The sequence below is a fragment of the Cydia fagiglandana genome, chromosome 20, assembly GCF_963556715.1.
Source record: "Cydia fagiglandana chromosome 20, ilCydFagi1.1, whole genome shotgun sequence".
NCBI lineage: Eukaryota > Metazoa > Arthropoda > Insecta > Lepidoptera > Tortricidae > Cydia > Cydia fagiglandana.
In genome coordinates this window covers 12,932,154-12,952,108 of record NC_085951.1, presented here as the reverse complement: position 1 = coordinate 12,952,108, position 19,955 = coordinate 12,932,154, and the positions used below count along the sequence as shown (strand labels likewise).

At 38.2% G+C, this 19,955-nt stretch overlaps 1 protein-coding gene across 1 annotated transcript in view; it reads right to left on the bottom strand.

Moving 5' to 3' along the window:
• Window positions 1-526: 526 nt before the first annotated feature.
• The window catches only part of LOC134674461 (uncharacterized), a 31,032-nt gene continuing 11,603 nt past the window's right edge, over window positions 527-19,955 (bottom strand). The window contains exon 3 of the mRNA XM_063532539.1: window positions 527-3,749. Within this exon, the coding sequence (XP_063388609.1) occupies window positions 959-3,749 (2,791 nt within the window). The 3' untranslated portion in view covers window positions 527-958. The remainder of the gene's footprint in view (window positions 3,750-19,955) is intronic.

Here is a 19,955-nt window from a genome sequence, read left to right as displayed (position 1 = left end):
GGAATAGGCGCTGCATACGTATCATTCTCATCTGTCCCCGCCTCATGTACGGCGATGGTCACGTCGGGGACAAATGGGAATTTCATTTCGTACACACAATTTCGTACTGTGTCACACTGACCGTCAATATGAAAGTCGCTAGAGAATTGATATTGTTTTTGTGACAAGGTACGAAATGGTACATAAATCAAGAGGGAATACCGCGAAGACGAAAATCGACATTTTAGTTGGCGTTACAATAGTTTAAGTAAAATGTCTAGGAAATATGTTTGACGGGGTAATCGAATGGTTATTTCTTTAATTATGGCTGAAGATAAACCTACTTAATATTTTTTTATGCTAATAGACCATTTAAATTACACACAGTCAAATCATATTTCACGGACCGGGATCGGAATTTTTGTACATGTTGTTGTTGAATTCGTTTCTAAAGAATGTTTGTCATGTGAAGATGTGAATACATTTAACTACCAACTAGATCTTTGTAACATCGGTGTTCGTGTGGTTTGAGAAATAAAACTACGAATTTATACTGTGAATGTCATTATTTTATTTTAAAGTACCTTCCATACTTTTATACATAAAACGTAAATCTATCTACCAGCTAATATTACTAGCTGTACAGTACAAACGCAAAGCAATCACAAAATTGCACTAAAAGTGCATCATATGACCTAACAACAAAAAATCATAAGGCCGCTTTAGACATGATTTAATTTAGCTTTCTGAAAAAGACTGAAAATAGACATTTCTAAAGGAAATCAGAGTGAAAGTCTTGATAAAAAGACTGAAAGGACTTAAGTCATGTCTAAAGGGGCCTTCGCATAATTTGTATGAATCAACTCAACGTAAACCATACAATTAATATCAGTCTGTCCACACTGCTATTCCACTATATTTACATAAGTGTGTAGATCCGCTCGTCGCTCGAATCCGAGTCCGAGCCCTTGTCACGGCGCTAGAGAAGCGTCAGGCTCACTCTCCGGTCCTGGATGGTTCCCATGTGGCGGGTGTTGAGCGCGCGTTGAGCGTCAAACGGCGTGCGGAAGGCGACCCTCGCGTCGCCCGTTGGTTGACCGCGCTCGTTGTAACGTCTTATCACGTCATCCTGAGTAAGCTCGAAGTCGCCGAAGAAGTTGAGGATATCATCGACTGAAGCGCGGAACGGGACGTTCTCTAAGGACAATACGCAGCCCGGGGCGCCGAAGTCTTCCAGCGCCGAGTCGTCATCCTCGCGCATGTCGCGCGTGTCGCGGCCGCCGTTCTCGAAGCCCCCTCGACCCCTGCCGCGACCGCGACCTCTGTCAAAACCGCCGCGACCGCGACCACGGTCGAAACCACCACGCCCGCGGTCGTTCCAGACCCTGCCCTGGTCGAAACCGCCCCTGTTGAAACCGCCACGATCAAAGCCGCCTCGGTCAAACCCGCGGTCGAAGCCGCCGCGATCGAATCCTCCTCTACCACGGAATCCCCCGCGCGTGGCACCGCGCGGACCGTCGAAGAACTGCGGCGGACCGTTTCCGTGAGGACCGTTTCCATGCGGACCGTTATCCCTAAGCCCGTCTCTATGATCAGGTTGTTTAGGCCCTTCTAAAGCTTCCTCTACGACGCCGCGTGGCACTAAATCGACAGTAACTCTGCAGCCGTCGAGGTTATGTCCGTGTTTGGAAGCCGCCCGGCGAGCTTCGCTTGCCGTACGGAACTCGCAGAAGCAATCGCCCGAAGGCACGCCTGCGGGATCTAGCATGAGATGGATTCGGGCCGGAACCGCGCCTGTATCAGACAAGAACTTTACTATAGTCCGGTCCGTGGCGTCACAAGGCAGACCCTTCATAAGCACGCAGTCAAGCTCGTCTTCTATGTCGGGTCCTTGAGTTATCTGTGGCTGCATCTGGTTAGGGAAGCCGGGACGATTGGCCCAGTTGGCGGCGGCGGTGCGCGGGTCCATGGCACCATTCCCAGGGAATCCGCCAAACTGTGCGTTCGGAGCGAAGTTGCCAGCGAAGGGTTGTTGCTGCTGAACGAAGGGCGCGCTAAAGAAGGGCACCGGCTGTTGGCCTTGAGTGGGCTGCTGGGGCTGAGCGCCTTCGAATCTCCGCTGGCGCGGGTCTCTCGGCCCTCGCTCTTCCACCGGCTCCATCGGCGGCGGCTCGTTCTGACTCGGAAAATCAATCTTATCACTCTGAATAGACTTCTCTTTCTCATACTCTTCGTCAGTGACAGCCGTAATAATAGGCAGTCTCTTTCCGAATGCGTAACTGTTCCGCCTCTCCATGGCCATTCTCGCGTCTTCGGGTTTTGCAAACTGGACAAAAGCGGTCTTAGTTCTGGTCATGCGGCAGTCGTTGAGCATGATGGAAAGTAGAGAGAAATCGCTGAAGGTTTTGATGATGTCGTGTTCTTTGACAAAGTTTGGAAGCTCTGAGAGACGCAGAACAGTACAAATGGGGGCTTGTGGGGGAGGTATGCGTGGTTGGTTCTCTTCGGGAGCGTTATTATCTCGGAATGGCATGTAAGAGTCCACTGCGCTCTCATAAGTGTCATCATCTAACGCTTCTACTACGACCGTCTCGCCCTTCAACTCGTTATTCTTCCGTTGTAAAGCGAGCTGCTTGGAGCGAGGATCGCAGAATCTCACGAAGATGTTGCCGGTGCGACGGCCGGTGTTGTCGTTGATCATCTTGATTCCGTGCTTGTCAATTAGGAATGGGAAGAAGCGTCGGACGTCTCCGTAGCTGGTATGGTTGGGCGCGTTTCTGATGGCCACGCAACAGTCTGGTGTAGTGTGTTGCTGATCGTTTTCAAAGCGAGAGCGACCCTCTCGCCTAAAAGTGCTGCCACCTCGAGGTCCACCGCCTCGTCCGCCTGCAAATCTGTTTCCTCCATTCTGCTCACCCTGGAAGGCGTTAGGGTTACGCTTTTTACCCAGTTCGCTCAGTTTGTTGTAAGCGTCATTGATAGTGGGATCACTGAATCTGTTTATCGGCGAATCCATCGCGTTGGGTGATCCCTGCATGGAAGCGATGGCGTTGTTCATGATTTGCTGCATGTTTGGATTGACCTGGTTCGCATTGCCGAACATCGGCGCCGGCGGCGGCGCGGGAGTATCGTCAACAAGATTGATCGTCTTATCGGGAGACTTGCGAGTGTTGCGACGGTCATGGGAGCGGCGAGGCGAGCTCCTGTCAGATCGGTCTCGCGACCGGCTGCGGTCTTTCCTGTCCCGTTTACGATCTCGTCTATCGCGACTGCGGCTGCGATCTCTATTACGGCGTCTGTCGCGCGAGCGCGATCGGTCGCGCCTATCCCGTTTACGGTCCTTCCGATCCCTATCACGTGACCTGGATCGCGTTCGCGAACGCCGCCTATCCTTCTCCTTGCTGCGTTTCCTTTCCGTCCTGTCGTCTTCATCTAGAATTTCAGTAGGGCTTACAAGCGGCGCGGGTGGTTCAATGACAGCGGGTTGCGGTATTTCGTTAGGGTTGCCTATTCCGGGGATGCCGAAGCCTGACATGGAGTTGCCTAGAGCGGCTGAGAAGGGGGTGACGGTGACGGGCGCGGGGAGGACGGGGGCCGGCGGGGGCGCGGGGGCCGGCGCGGGCGCGGTGAGCGTGAGGATAGGCACCGTCTGTCTCGCTTGCTCGATGACCTTGTGCATCTCGGAGCGGGAGCTCAGGAGTAGTTTGACTTGGATCTCCTTTATTTTTCCGCAGTCGAGCATCATCGCTTGGCGGGCATCCTCGTCCGTACTGTAACAATTAGGACCGTAGATAAAATAGTGCTTTCAGCGCCTGCCAGTAAAAAAATTACATAAGAAAATGAATGCGTTAGGTAAGTAGGTACTTACATATCGAATCAACCAGAATTATAACCCATAAATTAACCTTTTAAATATATCTTGTTATTTGAGTAACCAAAATGTAATTAGTACATAGAATGCATTTACCTTGCATATTTGACTCATGTACGCAAGCGCTTTGTCACGCGTCATAGTAGGTTGATAACCAAAGGGATGAAATTGTGCCTTTCACCCGACTTAAACACTACTTTTCATTTCGATTACGAGGAAAGTTAATAGCATGTGTTTGTTTAAAAACATAACTAAGTATAAATTTATATACGAGTATGTTCCATAGATTCGCTGACGTAAGAGCTATGGGACATATTTTTGAGATGATTTGTGCACCATATTTTTCCAGTTGACTGTACCTGTAGGTACCTATTTTGCATTACAGTCGAGTTCACAAACATCTTTAACACATTCATTAGCGCGTAGCCACGTTTTCGCCGTATGTAGCGAGTAGTCGCTACGAACAGTGTACCCGACTGTCGGGTTCTTGGCCCTGAATGTGTTACAAGCTAAAGTTCCATAAACATTTACAGTATTTCCACGCCTCTAAAACACTGACAATAAGTCTTACTTATAAATATAATAATTGTGTCGTTTCCAAGCAAAAATGTCTAGTCAAAGGTCCCATCCCATTTTGTCCCTTGCCACAAGGACGCTTGGACAGGTTATTCGTATTAAATTACAAGTAAATTTCGTCCTTATCGTAGACATCAACACATTTTTGTTGAACGTTGGCTTATAATGTTTGTGAACTTACCGTACCTATTATAATAAGTCGTAGCTGCACAAATCTTAAACAGGTCAAATATGGTGTTGTCTAAAAAAAGATTTCCTTTGGCAGAATAAATCTTCGTGTCCCTATAATTCGTTTTTTTAGCATTAGAAAAAAGGTAAACAATCTTGACGTGTCTTTTTATTGAAAAACACTTGTGAAAAATAAGTCACGGCCAATATTTAGCAATTATGAATCATACAAATTAAAATTATTCGGTTTCCTCATGTTACACCGTGTATACGATTATTTATTTTCTTTTGCTTTCATAATAGATACTGATAAAAAAAGCGTTTTTCAATTAAAAGACTCGTCAAGACCGCGTAGTCTTTTTCTAATGCTGAAAAAAAGTAACTATAAGATGTATTTAAGAAGTGGAGCCACTCAGTTTTTTTATGCAGTTGCAGGTAGGGGGTGGGGGAGGATTTTCAGTAGAGATGCCACGAATATTCGGCAACTATTCGGTATTCGGCCTATTCGGCCACTTTGCCGAATATTCATTATTCGGCCGAATGTTGCCTACTATTCGGCCGAATACCGAATATCTGTTGCACCTACATAAAAAGAAAAAACCGGGCAAGTGCGAGTCGGACTCGCGCACGAAGGGTTCCGTACCATAATGCAAAAAAAAAAACAAAAAAAAAGCAAAAAGAAAACGGTCACCCATCCAAGTACTGACCCCTCCCGACGTTGCTTAACTTTGGTCAAAAATCACGTTTGTTGCATGGGAGCCCCGTTTAAATCTTTATTTTATTCTGTTTTTAGTATTTGTTGTTATAGCGGCAACAGAAATACATCATCTGTGAAAATTTCAACTGTCTAGCTATCACGGTTCGTGAGATACAGCCTGGTGACAGACGGACGGACAGCGAAGTCTTAGTAATAGGGTCCCGTTTTACCCTTTGGGTACGGAACCCTAAAAATACACAACAAAAGAACCAAGAACTAGGTATATTTTATATTTAAAATGTTCTCTTGGAATGTGTTTAAATACGAAGGCACGTTTTTGAGCATTTGTTGATTCCAAAATATTTTATTTTTATCATGGGTCTGACTTGATTGACTTTAACTACATTCATTAATTCTGTTCATCATAAAAATATATCTTAGCAAACGTTGTGCTTTGTTGGCGAATAGTTTTCGTAATAATTGTGACTCAAAATGTTCGCATGTCATGCCGAATATTCGGTATTCGGCCGAGAGGGGGGACCGAATATTAGGTATTCGGCCAAATTCACTATTCGGGGCATCTCTAGTTTTCAACGTCGGCGATCTCTGAGGTTGACATTGTTTAAGTTTAGGTTCCAAGTCAAGTTTAGTAGTAGTAGTAGTAGTTGACATGATGCTTAGTGTAGACCATTTCAGAAACGCTTTATAACCAATCCATGTCAGTGTTATTAGTTAAGGTGGTTCTCCTTGCTCGATTTTCATACAACTTTCTTGGCACCCTAGCTCCTATTATATAGGGTTTCTTCACTTGTATATGTAATGTTTGGGTAGTATATATATTTCTGTCTTCGCAGAACGTAAAAAAATACTAGATTTTGATTAAAATTATTAAGAAAAAAGCCTTTGAATATTGGTAAAATTTTGCCTCATTGCTTGTTTGTGTGAGTGATGCTTATAGTATCGGTGTAATTCTAACATGGCGACTTCATTTGACAAGCAATCATTTTTAATTTGTCAAAGGTGTAACAGATGGCACTTTAAAACCGCAACACAGATTACCTGTGTATTTTGTTTTATTTTCACTCAATAGAGGGAGGTATATTTAATGCACAAAGCATGTTACGAGTATACCTACTCATTTAAGAATCTCCTTTCTGATATAATTTCATTCCCAGATTTAATATAACTTAATAATTATTATGATTATTACACAATAAAATACATTAATATATTTATAGAAAGGTCAGTCCAAACAATCATTCGCGTTACGGTCGTCCACCGAAAACCCTTGTGAATTCTGCTTTCGTTTCGGTAAATGTTCTCTGGAAAAGCCTATATTTATTGTAACAATGATTTTTAAACTAAAATACCTAGCTATATTTTTCTCAAAAATATATATAGTAGTGGACCCTATAATGGACGTGGAACCAGTTATGGGACAAAAAACCACAAATCCTCTAAAATAAGTATCTAAAAATAGTTTATAAACACTGTCTGTATATTATCATAAATATGAGTCTTAGAGCTGTTTCAATTTAAAGTTTCATTAAATTTGGTTATTTTTTAAGAAATTGGCGTCAACCCAAAAGTTGTCGTGTCACTGAAAAAAAATACCACTACGAATTCTTAACAACTTCGCTAAGAGAGGTGAGTTAATTTATTAAATTTTAATTAATTAATACTCGATGAAAACTAGAATGTGTTTTGTTAATTGCATTTACCATGAGATAATGTATACAACACACTATGTTGTGACTCCACAGATGTAAAAAAAATAGTGGTATTTGGCCCAATCCCATTATAGGAGCTGTAAAACTGCATGCCTCCTATAATGGGACAATTGACATTATAATGCTTGCCATGGCATAATTTCATGTTTAAACAATACAGAAGTAAAATGTAGTTACGAAATACGTCAACCAGGAGGTATTCTCGGACTTCGCATAAATTAATATCGTTTTTCCAAACTTTTATTTAACTTGCCCTGTTAGTTTGTGTGGGTCAAATTTTGGTAACTGAATTTGAGCCACTTTTCGATTTCCGATACAATTGAATTTTTTTGTAAGTACGTAATTAAGTATGCAAATCTGATGATAATGCAATATTATATATGATAACATCGACCTGATCTTATGATGGAGACAGGAGGTGGCCATGGGAATTTTATCGAAATAAACCCTAACTAATTGTGTTAGGTATATTAGAATTGTCTCGATGGATCTAATACAATAATAATTGGCTGTGGAAAGAAAAATACATTCATCGATAAAAGCTTATACCAAAAATTGATTTTTTTGCCATAACTTATACCCCATTTCAATATTTTATACTGATAGAGCAATGTCCATTATAGGGGGCCCATTACTGGATCCACGTCCATTACTGGGGGCCCATTACTGGAGCTTTGGTGTCCATGACTGGAGAAGAAAAAAACATAGTTTTAATTTGTTAAGTATGTGGAAACTCATTGCAATATCTTTGATACAACACGCCTAAAACATGAAAGACGGATAGGACTTTCATCTTTTAACACGCTAAGCGGTAGACCAGTTACATGTATAAGGGAAATATCATAAATACTCCAAATTTCTTCTTAAATGTCCCATGACTGGTGCTGTTACTATAGGTATGTGGAGAAAAATGTCATCTTCTTGTAAATAAACAAGATTCTATAATATCTTCTGCTTGTGCATAACAATAACATTAGTAGATGATACTTTTAGGGTTCCGTACCCAAAGGGTAAAACGGGACCCTATTACTAAGACTTCGCTGTCCGTCCGTCTGTCTGTCACCAGGCTGTATCTCACGAACCGTGATAGCTAGACAGTTGAAATTTTCACAGATGATGTATTTCTGTTGCCGCTATAACAACAAATACTAAAAACAGAATAAAATAAAGATTTAAATGGGGCTCCCATACAACAAACGTGATTTTTGACCAAAGTTAAGCAACGTCGGGAGTGGTCAGTACTTGGATGGGTGACCGTTTTTTTTTTGCTTTTTTTTTTGTTTTTTTTTGCATTATAGTACGGAACCCTTCGTGCGCGAGTCCGACTCGCACTTGCCTGGTTTTTTTTCAAAAATGCTGCCTATCACCCGAGTTAAAACACTCTACTTTTCATTTCGCATACGAGGAAAGTAAAATGCATGTGTTTTTTTAAATACATTTTTATAGTAGGTATTTTTGAGAGTAGGTATTTTTGAGAGTAGGTATTTTCAATTAACAATTTGGCCAAAAGTAATTTATGGAATGGGGAGTCAAATATCAGAATGGAAATTGTATAACAAATCCATTTATACCCAAATTTCAATTGCTTATTGTAAAAAGAATAATAAAATCGTACTTGTAATTGGAACCTAAACTGCTCTAGTGCAGAAACGTATCATTTCCTGCACACCTTTTACAACAACAATGACCCTCTTTCATATATTCGGTCAAATTGTGCTTTTTGAAAAACTAATTATAGCCAGCCTTTTATGAATGTAGTATGATACCTTAGGGTATGGTGCTTTACGCACACTAGCGTCCCTTCCCCTCCCCCTGACGCAACCCACCCTTTTTGCATGAAATATGTCCCGGTTCACAGTTTTTTACATTTTTTGAGGAAAGTATACATTTTAGGAAAAAAAGTGTCAATGAAAGAAATAATCCTTAATAAATTCTTAATAAAAAAGGTCATATTCATTTTTTTTATATCATGCACCTAATTCATGTATTAGCTTGTCAAAATTCGAAATAACATAGTTTTTACTTAGGGTTCGAAACTCATTTATTATACACGGTGTAACATGAGGAAACTGAATAATTTTAGCAGCGTATTCCTGGTCACATTTAGAGACAAAAATGTCCTATAAACTTTTTTGAAATTCGCCTAGTTTCAGAGTTAATACCAATAAAAAAAAAACAAGTTTCTATTGTTACATAGTTCAAAACGCCTTTTTGATGGCGATGTTGCTACTATGGGATTTAGTCTAAATATCCTTATTGATATGTCAAAAAGTGACAAGTAACACTTTACAAAAACTAAGTTTTACGAAAAAAAAAACCATTTTAAGTGACAATTTTTATATACAAATTCATTCATAAAATTAAAAAAAAAACCAAAAAAATTTTTTTTTTGGCGAAATTGACCTAAACACATATTACATCTTTTCCTTTTTTTGACCTCATGTATACATTTTAGGATAAAAGTGTCAATGAAAGAAATAGTTCCTTATTAAATTCTTAGTAAAAAAGGTTATATATTCATTTTATAACACTTATTATACAAGGTGTCCTCAAGAAATGCGAAAGATTTTATTTCTGAGGTCAAATTAAAAGAAGGAAAAAATGTTTGTATGAGTTTAGGTCAATTTCGCCGAAAACAATTTTTTTTATTGTTTTTAGGGTTCCGTACTTCAAAAGGAAAAAACGGAACCCTTATAGGATCACTCGTGCGTCTGTCTGTCTGTCCGTCTGTCACAGCCGATTTTCTCCGGAACTACTGGACCAATCAAGTTGTAATCTGGTACACATATGTAAGTTTGTAAACAAATGAATTTTAAACATGGGGGCCACTTTTGGGGGGTAAATGAAAAAATTAAAAAATAAAAATTTTCAAACTATATCATGTTACATATCAAATGAAAGAGCTTATTGTAAGGATCTCAAATATATATTTTTTATAATTTTCGAATAAACACTTTAGAAGTTATTCAAGAAAATAGGCAAAAAATGACTATTCCCCCCTCCCCCTTTATCTCCGAAACTACTAGGTTTAAAATTTTGAAAAAATACATAAAATAGGTCTATGATGACAGGAAAACCTATTAGAAATGTACAGTCAAGCGTGAGTCGGACTTAATTACAGTTTTTGATCCGACTCCTACGGATTTTTTAAAGATTTCACTCACGTTTCGCATAAATAATGTTTAGTTTTAAGTTTATAAAATACATATGTATGTTAGTCTGTAAGGTATTTGTAATATGGGCCTTGTTCCCTGAATTAAAAATCTAAATAAATAAATAAATAAAATAAAAAATACATTGTTAAAAATTGTGTAATATACGGAATCCTTGGAACGCGAGTCCGACTCGCACTTGGCCGCAATTTTTTAATTTTTTGAGTATATATGTATGTACATAAAAAGTAAATGTTATTGGTAAACTTGTCAGTTAACATGGATTTTTACTTTTTTTTCGGTAAACATAGTTTTTGCAACGTGTTACTTAATTGTCACTTTTTGACATATCAATAAGGATATTTAGACTAAATCCCATAGTAACAACATCGCCATCAAAAAGGCGTTTTGAACTATGTAACAATCATCATCATTTCAGCCTATATACGTCCCACTGCTGAGCACAGGCCTCCTCTCATGCGCGAGAGGGCTTGGGCTATAGTCCCCACGCTAGCCCAATGCGGATTGGATGTAACAATAGAAACTTGTTTTTTTTTTATTGGTATTAACTCTGAAACTAGGCGAATTTCAAAAAAGTTTATAGGACATTTTTGTCTCTAAATGTGATCAGGAATACGCTGTTAAAATTATTCGGTTTCCTCATGTTACACCGTGTATAATAAATGAGTTTCGAACCCTAAGTAAAAACTATGTTATTTCGAATTTTGACAAGCTAATACATGAATTAGGTACATGATATAAAAAAAATGAATATGACCTTTTTTATTAAGAATTTATTAAGGATTATTTCTTTCATTGACACTTTTTTCCTAAAATATATTCTTTCCTCAAAAAATGTAAAAAACTGTGTACCGGGACATATTTCATGCAAAAAGGGGGGGTTGCGTCAGGGGGAGGGGAAGGGACGCTAGTGTGCGTAAAGCACCATACCCTATGGTATCATACTACATTCATAAAAGGCTGGCTATAATTAGTTTGTCTTCCCCATACATTAGAACACAATTTAACCGAATCAATAGCATGAGAAATGAAACGGATATTTCTTGTTTTCTTTGCATTAGCATTTTTCTCTCGATAATTTAATCAATTTGCAACATAAGTAGAAGAATCCTCATATATCCATAAATATCAAAATATAAAAGGACATACATTTTCAGAAGAATTCCCCGTGCGACGTTGCCAAGTGGTTTAAAGTACAACATGCTCGCAACGTTTGGATGTCAATAACTCGACAATGAAAAATTATATTTCAAATCAATTCAAACTTGATATTTTTGACAGTAATGGGTTACTTAAATAAGAAGGCATTTTTCGCCCGGGTCTACTATGGTCAAATGGTCTAGTGGCTTTTAGCTACTGAGTATAAGTCTAACAAGTTGAACAGCATGACAGGGTTCAAACCACGAACAAAGACTCATTTCTTTTTGTATTTATTTATTTATTTTGTTTCATCTTTTTGGAAATTTTATATGCCTTATTTTAAAAGTTATTTTAAGTAAATGTGTTGTATTTGATTATTTCATGTAGGTATATCATTTCAATAAAATTTTGGAAACTTATTTTATACCTGGTCAAGCAAATCTTGTCAGTAAAAAAACCGGGCAAGTGCGAGTCGGACTCGCGCACGAAGGGTTCCGTACCATAATGCAAAAAAAACAAAAAAAAAAGCAAAAAAAAAACGGTCACCCATCCAAGTACTGACCACTCCCGACGTTGCTTAACTTTGGTCAAAAATCACGTTTGTTGTATGGGAGCCCCATTTAAATCTTTATTTTATTCTGTTTTTAGTATTTGTTGTTATAGCGGCAACAGAAATACATCATCTGTGAAAATTTCAACTGTCTAGCTATCACGGTTCGTGAGATACAGCCTGGTGACAGACGGACGGACGGACGGACGGACGGACGGACAGCGAAGTCTTAGTAATAGGGTCCCGTTTTACCCTTTGGGTACGGAACCCTAAAAAGGCGCGAAATTCAAATGTTCTATGAACGATATCCCTTCGCGCCTACATTTTTCAAATTTGCCGCCTTTTTCTACTGACAAGATCTGCTTGACCAGCTATACTTCGTCGATAGTTGACTTCTTATATACCTATTCTGCGATCCTAATTAGCCTCATGCATGACTTTTTTTTAATTATTTTAATCATTATTTATATCCTTTGAAATCGGAAAATAAAAATACTTTTATAAATCTTCCCATAATATTATTAAAAAATAATTAAAATACTGAAAATATTTTACTCACGTAAGTTTAGTTTCGAAGAATAACATACGCTTAAAATAATTCAAAAGAGAATGCTAAAATTATAAAATAAAAAAAAACTGGCATTGTCGGGGTTTGAACCATGTATCTTAGCTACAATCTGATTTTTTTCAAAATAGAGGCTACGGGTGCCACGAGCACATGACATTTGATGGTCGAAAACATTAGTTGCTTCTGAATGCGTTGTAATTCTTAATCGTTGCTCAAACAAGAATTTATTATTTAATTTCCAATCTTTTTTCAACAATAAACATTTCATCCGCTGCGCCCTCTAGGTTACTTTACTGTAACATTACGAATGTGCTGACATTTGACACTGACTTTAAGGTGACTTTAAGTACGTAAGTGTGCGTGAATGCAAGAAATTGCAATATTTTGCAGTTGGATTCCGGTAATAACGAAATGAGACAATGTTGAGTTGAACATGTCTCGATTTAGATGTAGTATTTTTTATAGTTTTCGCACATATCAACACATCTTATGAAACTTTGTATTTTGGGAGAAATAGTGAAAATCCACAATTCGTGCACAGTGACGCCATCTTTTGGCTGATAATCGGCATCCCATCCCTAGACATCCACCTTAAGTTTAAATTAAGCGTTTTTGAATAAAGAATCTTCTATTCTATTCTAGTAGGTACCTAAGTGCTAGACTAAATTTCAGCATGCGCCCCTTCTTATTTTTGCATAAATAATGATTTTTCATAAATATTTCCGTTTCAATCAAAACGTATCACTGTATCGCTTACAATAAAGACGAAATCGGTTTGTATTAGAGATGCAACGGATAGTTGTTTGGCCGGATACCGGATATTCGGCCTGACCATCGGTTGAATATTCGGTATCCGGCCGCCGAAACTATACCTACATTTCGGTTTTTCAGGTGCGCATACAGTTTTGATCTGTTTCGTAGTAAACTTTCGCGCGGACGTATTTCTAGGTTCGAAATGAGTGCGCGTGCAAGTGAGTGGAATGTTTAAATTGTTTTAAAATAATAAACGGGTACCTACGATTATGACCGTGACTGTTTCTTAGATCCAATGTTACTATCTGGTATCCGGCCGGATAGCAGATCACTATCCGGTATCCGGCCATTATTTTATATAGTAACCGAATATCCGGTGCATAATATCTCTAGTTTGTATCTTTATACGAATAACCTGTCATAGCGTCCTAATGGCAAGCGACAAGTGGTACCTACCTTTTGATTGAGAACGTCATATTACGTGTACGTCTTAACAATGAAAAAAAAATTAATCGTGCCTCAAAAGTAGGTATAGTCGCACCAATAAAAGTCTGCAGCGGATTTGATAGCCCACGCAGTGTAAGTGTTATTTATACATCATAATTTCATATAAGTTAGACGTTTAAAATGACACTTGCACTGCGAGGGCTATCAAAATCGCTGCAGACTTTTTACGATCTAACTCTTAAACTCTATTCTGATTTGCTCAGCAGGATACCTACTGTTTTGCTATGCAATCAAGCTTAGGGTTAGTATTTTTTCCTTCTACTTAATTTAAATAGTACCCATGAAATATATGGAACACGAAAAAAAATGTGTCTCGAGCCTGATGAAACATGAGTGGAGAGTTGGCTAAAGGCCACTTGCAAGCCAATTAACTCGGAGTTAAACGTTAACTCAGAGTTACCTTGTTGTCTTACCCTGGAACGTGCAAGTACTGCAAGTGGCCCTAAGTGCAATAACACCTGTCTCTCCACTCCTAGCCCTCTACAAACTTGAACCAACTTACAAGGAAAGGTCCCTTACAGGACCTTAGGAAACTTACAAGAAAGGTACCCAACTGTCCGACTCCGATTTGATTTATTTTGATATATGTTATAGAGTAGTCTAAAATAACGGACACGTATTTTTTTAGCTGCCCAAACTCAATCTGTTAGGACAAAATGGCCTTCAAAGTACTGAACATTGACCAAACCTTCTAATTTCCGAGAAAAGATATGTTCAAAAAAATTGATAATTATTTACTGGTTTCGTTATATGTTGGAGAACATGAATAAAGAATGGAGACGTGTTTTGTCATTTCACCACAAACTCATTTTTTATATAAAAAATATGGTTTCCTAACGAATGGGCCAAAATCGTTTCCCAAAGTATCACATCCCAAACTATGTTTCCCAAATTATCATTTCCCAAAAAAATGTTTGGCAAAACAAGTTATCGCAAATTTTCAGTTAGCAATAGTCTTTTTTGGCAAGTTATTGTTTAGCAAATAATTACTTGGACAAGTTTCATTTTACCAAATATTATTTAGTCAAATGTATCATTAAGCATAACTTACATGTCCCAAAATATTGCATGGCATACAATTTACATACCAATAAAGTGGAGGCTGCAGAATTTTATTTGTCTAGTATTTAACTGATCATTACATATACATAGTAAAATGTAACGTCAAAAAAAAAAACATTCTTACTGCCAAAAATATGTAGTAAATGATCACTAAAATTAAAACTCCATTTTAATGTAAAATGACAACCAAATTTGTTACATCTTGCTATTTCTATTAAAGCAAATAACACCAAAGTAATCATTGTAACCCAAAAATAGTAAATAACCACCAATATTCAAACCACATTTTAGTTTAAAATGTCATGCAATTTTTTTACATCTCGTTATTCTATTAAATTAATTAATCCACTTCGATGACCTTTTTTTAGTACATAGAATTTCGTTTCTGTAAGGACCGCAGTTCTAACCTAACCTAACCCACTTTTCTAAATAGCATTTCGATTCTTTTATTGCACAAAAAAGTTGTATCAGGGCCATCTGTGGAGTAGGATATAGAGAATCATGCAAGCTCTTATTTCCTAAACTTGGACTTTTAACTTTAACTTGCCTTTATATCTATGAAATGTCACTGTTTGTAAAGCAGAATCCTAATCTCTTTCCTACTATAAAAAATGTTGTCAATAGACCTGTTAGACAGTTTCAAATGGCAGTGCCATCACACAATCTTCTAGTCAGAAGGAAAAGTGCCTATATAATGGGTATTAGAATATTTAATAAAATTCCAGCGACGATAAAGGCCCTAACATATAGCAATTTCAAAAACAAATGGTATAAATTATTGTGTGATTGTTGTTTTTATAGTCTAGATGAATTCTTTAGCTTTAAGTTTTAATTTAATACTTGTGAAATTGTATGTAATGTATGTGTAAATAATGTAAATATTCGAGTTGTATCTGTTGTGTGTAAGCATAGATAGGGCCTTCTGTTCTGAATATGTATAACATTTTCCAAGTTTCACATGCCCAATGGCAGAATATAGTATATAAGTGCATGCGCTGTATATGTATGTATTCAAGTGAATAAAATCATTCATTCATTCATTCTGTGAGGGTGACAGTTCTAACCTAACCCACTTTTCTGATAGCGGTTCCGTTTTGTGAGGATCGCAGTTCAAACCTTTTTTTTTTTTTTTAAGAGGGGAAATGCTTTACGCATACCACCCGGCGCGGGGACGGGCCGGGATGGTTATGTGGGACTCCCTGTTGTGGGCTAATGAGACCCCAGGTTTACCCACTAAAACCCCTCTGTTGCCGCCTCGCTGCTATATGGCGAGGTCCCAGGAACGCCGAAGTACTCTTCCGCAACCTCGCCAGATCGCAGTTCAAACCTAACCCAACCCACCCAAATTACGTAGAATTTAATGTACCTATTATAACATATAACAAAAAGTACTTTAAATAGAGATGCCTATTTGTCAAATTTGCGAAGTGACAATTTTGACCAAACATTTTTTTGGAATATAATATTAGACAATAAAAAACGTTTGCTAAATAAGTTTTTGTCCTAATAACATTTGACAAAGTAAAATCATGCCAAATGATAATTTGACCAAATAAATTATATGCGAAGTGTAACTTTGCTAAAGGTTCCTTTGGGAAATGAAACTATTGCGATAAGTTTGTTGGGAAGTGAAATTTGGCGAAATGTATTTGGCCGAAACGAAAGTACACCAAAAAATATACATATACACCGTGTTTTTATTGAATTCCGTTAACTTCGGGGTATGGTTAAGAACGTTTAAGTGAACTAATTGGCATAAGAAGTTAATTTTCAAAAAAAAAAAATCTTGCTTTTTTTAAAAGAAAAATATAAGTTTAAAAAGTAATTAAATGTAGCATATAGCGTTGTTGTAACACGGGCATTACATTTAACTCAACCAAACAATTGAAATCTGTGATATATCAATGTCATTACGAACATCGATCGACCGAGATTGTACTTAAGTTTAGTAGCAAATGTATGAACTCATTCTAAACACTAACCAATATGTAAACCGGCCCTAAGGCAAGTGTACACGCTTGTAGAGACCTTATAGGAAAAAAATAAATTATTGATTATCTCCGAAATGGAGTTAATTAGAATATCGGTGTCTTTGAGAAAGTTACTTAATTTAAGCTCAGGAATGCACCCTTGAAATTAACGGAAATCAAAAAAACACGGTGTATATATATATATATATAATAAATAAATATAATAAATACGAACACAAAACCAATGAAAAATTATCAATTTAGTGTCTGGTTAAATTTCTCCATAGTAATTTGTATGGGAATTTCAGTTGTAAGTCGGCACGGGTTCTTGTTACTGGAAAGCCCTGAAAAAATTGTTCAGGGTGTTTTGGAGTAGTGTCGTTATATTTAGAGGGTATGCGTTGTTAATTTTAAAAATCGCAAAACAAGGGACACCTTACTCAATAGTCCATACTGTCCTTAGGTAGACCTTGGCGAGTGCCGCTGCTAACCTCTGCGAAGTCTGCGTGTATGCTTTGACACAGGCAAGGGTACCCTCATCTGCCTTGTACCCCGTACATTCTATGGGTGTATCTAAAAACGCATTGACATTATAGGTGACATCGACTTCGCGCATGCCTACTTAATTTCAAGAATACCACACGACGGAAGTAATCATCAAAAAAAACAACAGGTTGCACTCCTGGAGTGCCGACAGAAGTGAAAACTCAATGACTAGTCCAAAATGTCTGCAGCACTATGTATAATTGACCCATCCTCCTTTCTATTGAAAAACTTTAGTTCTGAAATTGCTGGTCAGTGAGCTTGCTTAAAATTTAATTCAAATTTGTAGCGTTAATTGTTTAAAATTCGAATAGAAATTGGTAAAGTTACCTTGCAGACCTCGCATCTAAATATATTTGGTCATGACATTTTGAGTTTTATTCACCAGTACTAGAGTTCACTTTTATTAGCGATTTCATCAAGATGTAGCTTTATTGAATTATATTTGAGTAATATATAAAGTTAGAATGTAACTGTGAGATCCTCGTATTTCAGCCCGTACAAGATTAGAACATTGAGCTTTATTGCTTAATATAAAAGTCCAGTTTTAAATAATTGACCTGATTATGATACGTTATGACTAGTGATGTACCGACTATTGATTTGGCCGACTAGCCGACTAGCCGACTAATCGGCGCTCGGATGGCCGATTAGTCGGCCGACTAGTCGGCTAGTCGGCTGGATCATTAGTTTCGTCTAAGTTCGGTTCAGATGCACTTAAAAACAACCGTTTTACCCCTTTCTATTCGTCATATTATAAATATACATGTAGTAACGCTGAAAAATGAACTGAATAAAAAATCCTAAGGCTATATATATGTCATACGACAACCGTACAAGCAGACAAGAAAGCGACCAAGCGGTCAATAATTCAAACAAAAGTTTTCGTAAGCACCCTTAATAGGAATGTGGGTAAAATAGGTGAAAAACTTATGGTAAATATTTGCTGTAATTTCTTTTTTCCCTGTTTTTCTGTCATTTATAAAGTGCCGACTAATCGGCCATTTTTGCCGACTAGTCGCCGACTAATCGCCGACTACAAATGAGGCCGGATAATCGGCTTTCCCGACTAGTCGGCGACTAGTCGGTACATCCCTAGTTATGACTAAACTTCTTTGGTGAAAAACATTGTCCGTGACACATGACGTCAGCGTTACATTACGCGTTTCGCTGAATCGAGTTTATCATTTTTTCCCCACCTCAAAAAGTGCTCAGCGCCGCTAAAGAAGTCACTTCAATAAAAATGGAAGTACTTAAATTGAATAATTGGAATTACTTTTTATGTTGCTGAAGGCAGGGGGCAGGGTAATACTTACACCGGCGAGCCACTCTTCAGCGGTTATCAGACTAATGATAAGTTTAAAACATTGGCGCCAGAACCGGAATCCTATAACCGGAAATATGCTACGGCAGATCGCGTCCGGGTCCAGACCGCCGACCTATATTCTTTTACTTCTTTAACCTTTGTCCGATATATCCTCACCGGAGATTCAACTTCAAAGACTGATTAACTGGTCACAGGCCACAGGGCAACATAGACCTACGTGCATATGCATAAAGTTCAATTTCAGTTTTGACACTTCGGTGACGTGGCGTCCGCGTGACACGTGGCGAACGTAATTTACTTTCTATATATCTCTTTCGCACTAATATGTCAGTACGAGCGAGATGCATAGAAAGGAGGTAAATTACGTTCACGATAGCGTTTCTGTCAATGCCAAACTGATGGTAGCCGTACTGATCTTAGCCTAGCTAGAGCACCTGTATCTCTTAAATCTAGTAATATTAGGGGAGCCCAAGAGGGGATTTTAGTGTTTACTCGAGCGCGTCAGATTAAGATATGAGTGATATCTTTCTACCCCGTGTAGTCTATCTTTACCATCCTTCAACAAATTGTTAAGCAGATTGTGGATTTAGTCATATTAGTCCAAATTAACGCTATAACTATACTAAATCCGATAATTATTTGCAAGCATTTCCTTAATCTGACGGTTACAATGTAAAAATTAGGCGTCATACTTGTGTTCGTCAGATTAAGAAAATGCCTACCATTAAGTGTTATATTAAGTTATAGAAAAAATATAGCATTAACGTGGACATAAACGACCAAACCCACAAATTGCTTAAGGATTTTATAACCCTCCACCAACCCTCCGAAATTTAAAAAAAGGCGCTTTCCGACTCGCTGGAAAAAAACTTTATATACTTAACTTTTTCTTCTTCTTATCATCTATTAATATTTCGATTTCAATAGGTCTGTACGACGCTCGAGTAACTACACATTTAGCATCGTCGCCTCCCCAACTATAAGTAAAGTGGCTGACTGGTTGCAGAGAAGACAAGAAATACAATAAGATGGAGTGTAAAAAACCGGGCAAGTGCGAGTCGGACTCGCGCACGAAGGGTTCCGTACCATAATGCAAAAAAAAAAACAAAAAAAAGCAAAAAAAAAAGGTCACCCATCCAAGTAGGTACTGACCACTCCCGACGTTGCTTAACTTTGGTCAAAAATCACGTTTGTTGTATGGGAGCTGCATTTAAATCTTTATTTTATTCTGTTTTTAGTATTTGTTGTTATAGCGGCAACAGAAATACATCATCTGTGAAAATTTCAACTGTCTAGCTATCACGGTTCGTGAGATACAGCCTGGTGACAGACGGACGGACG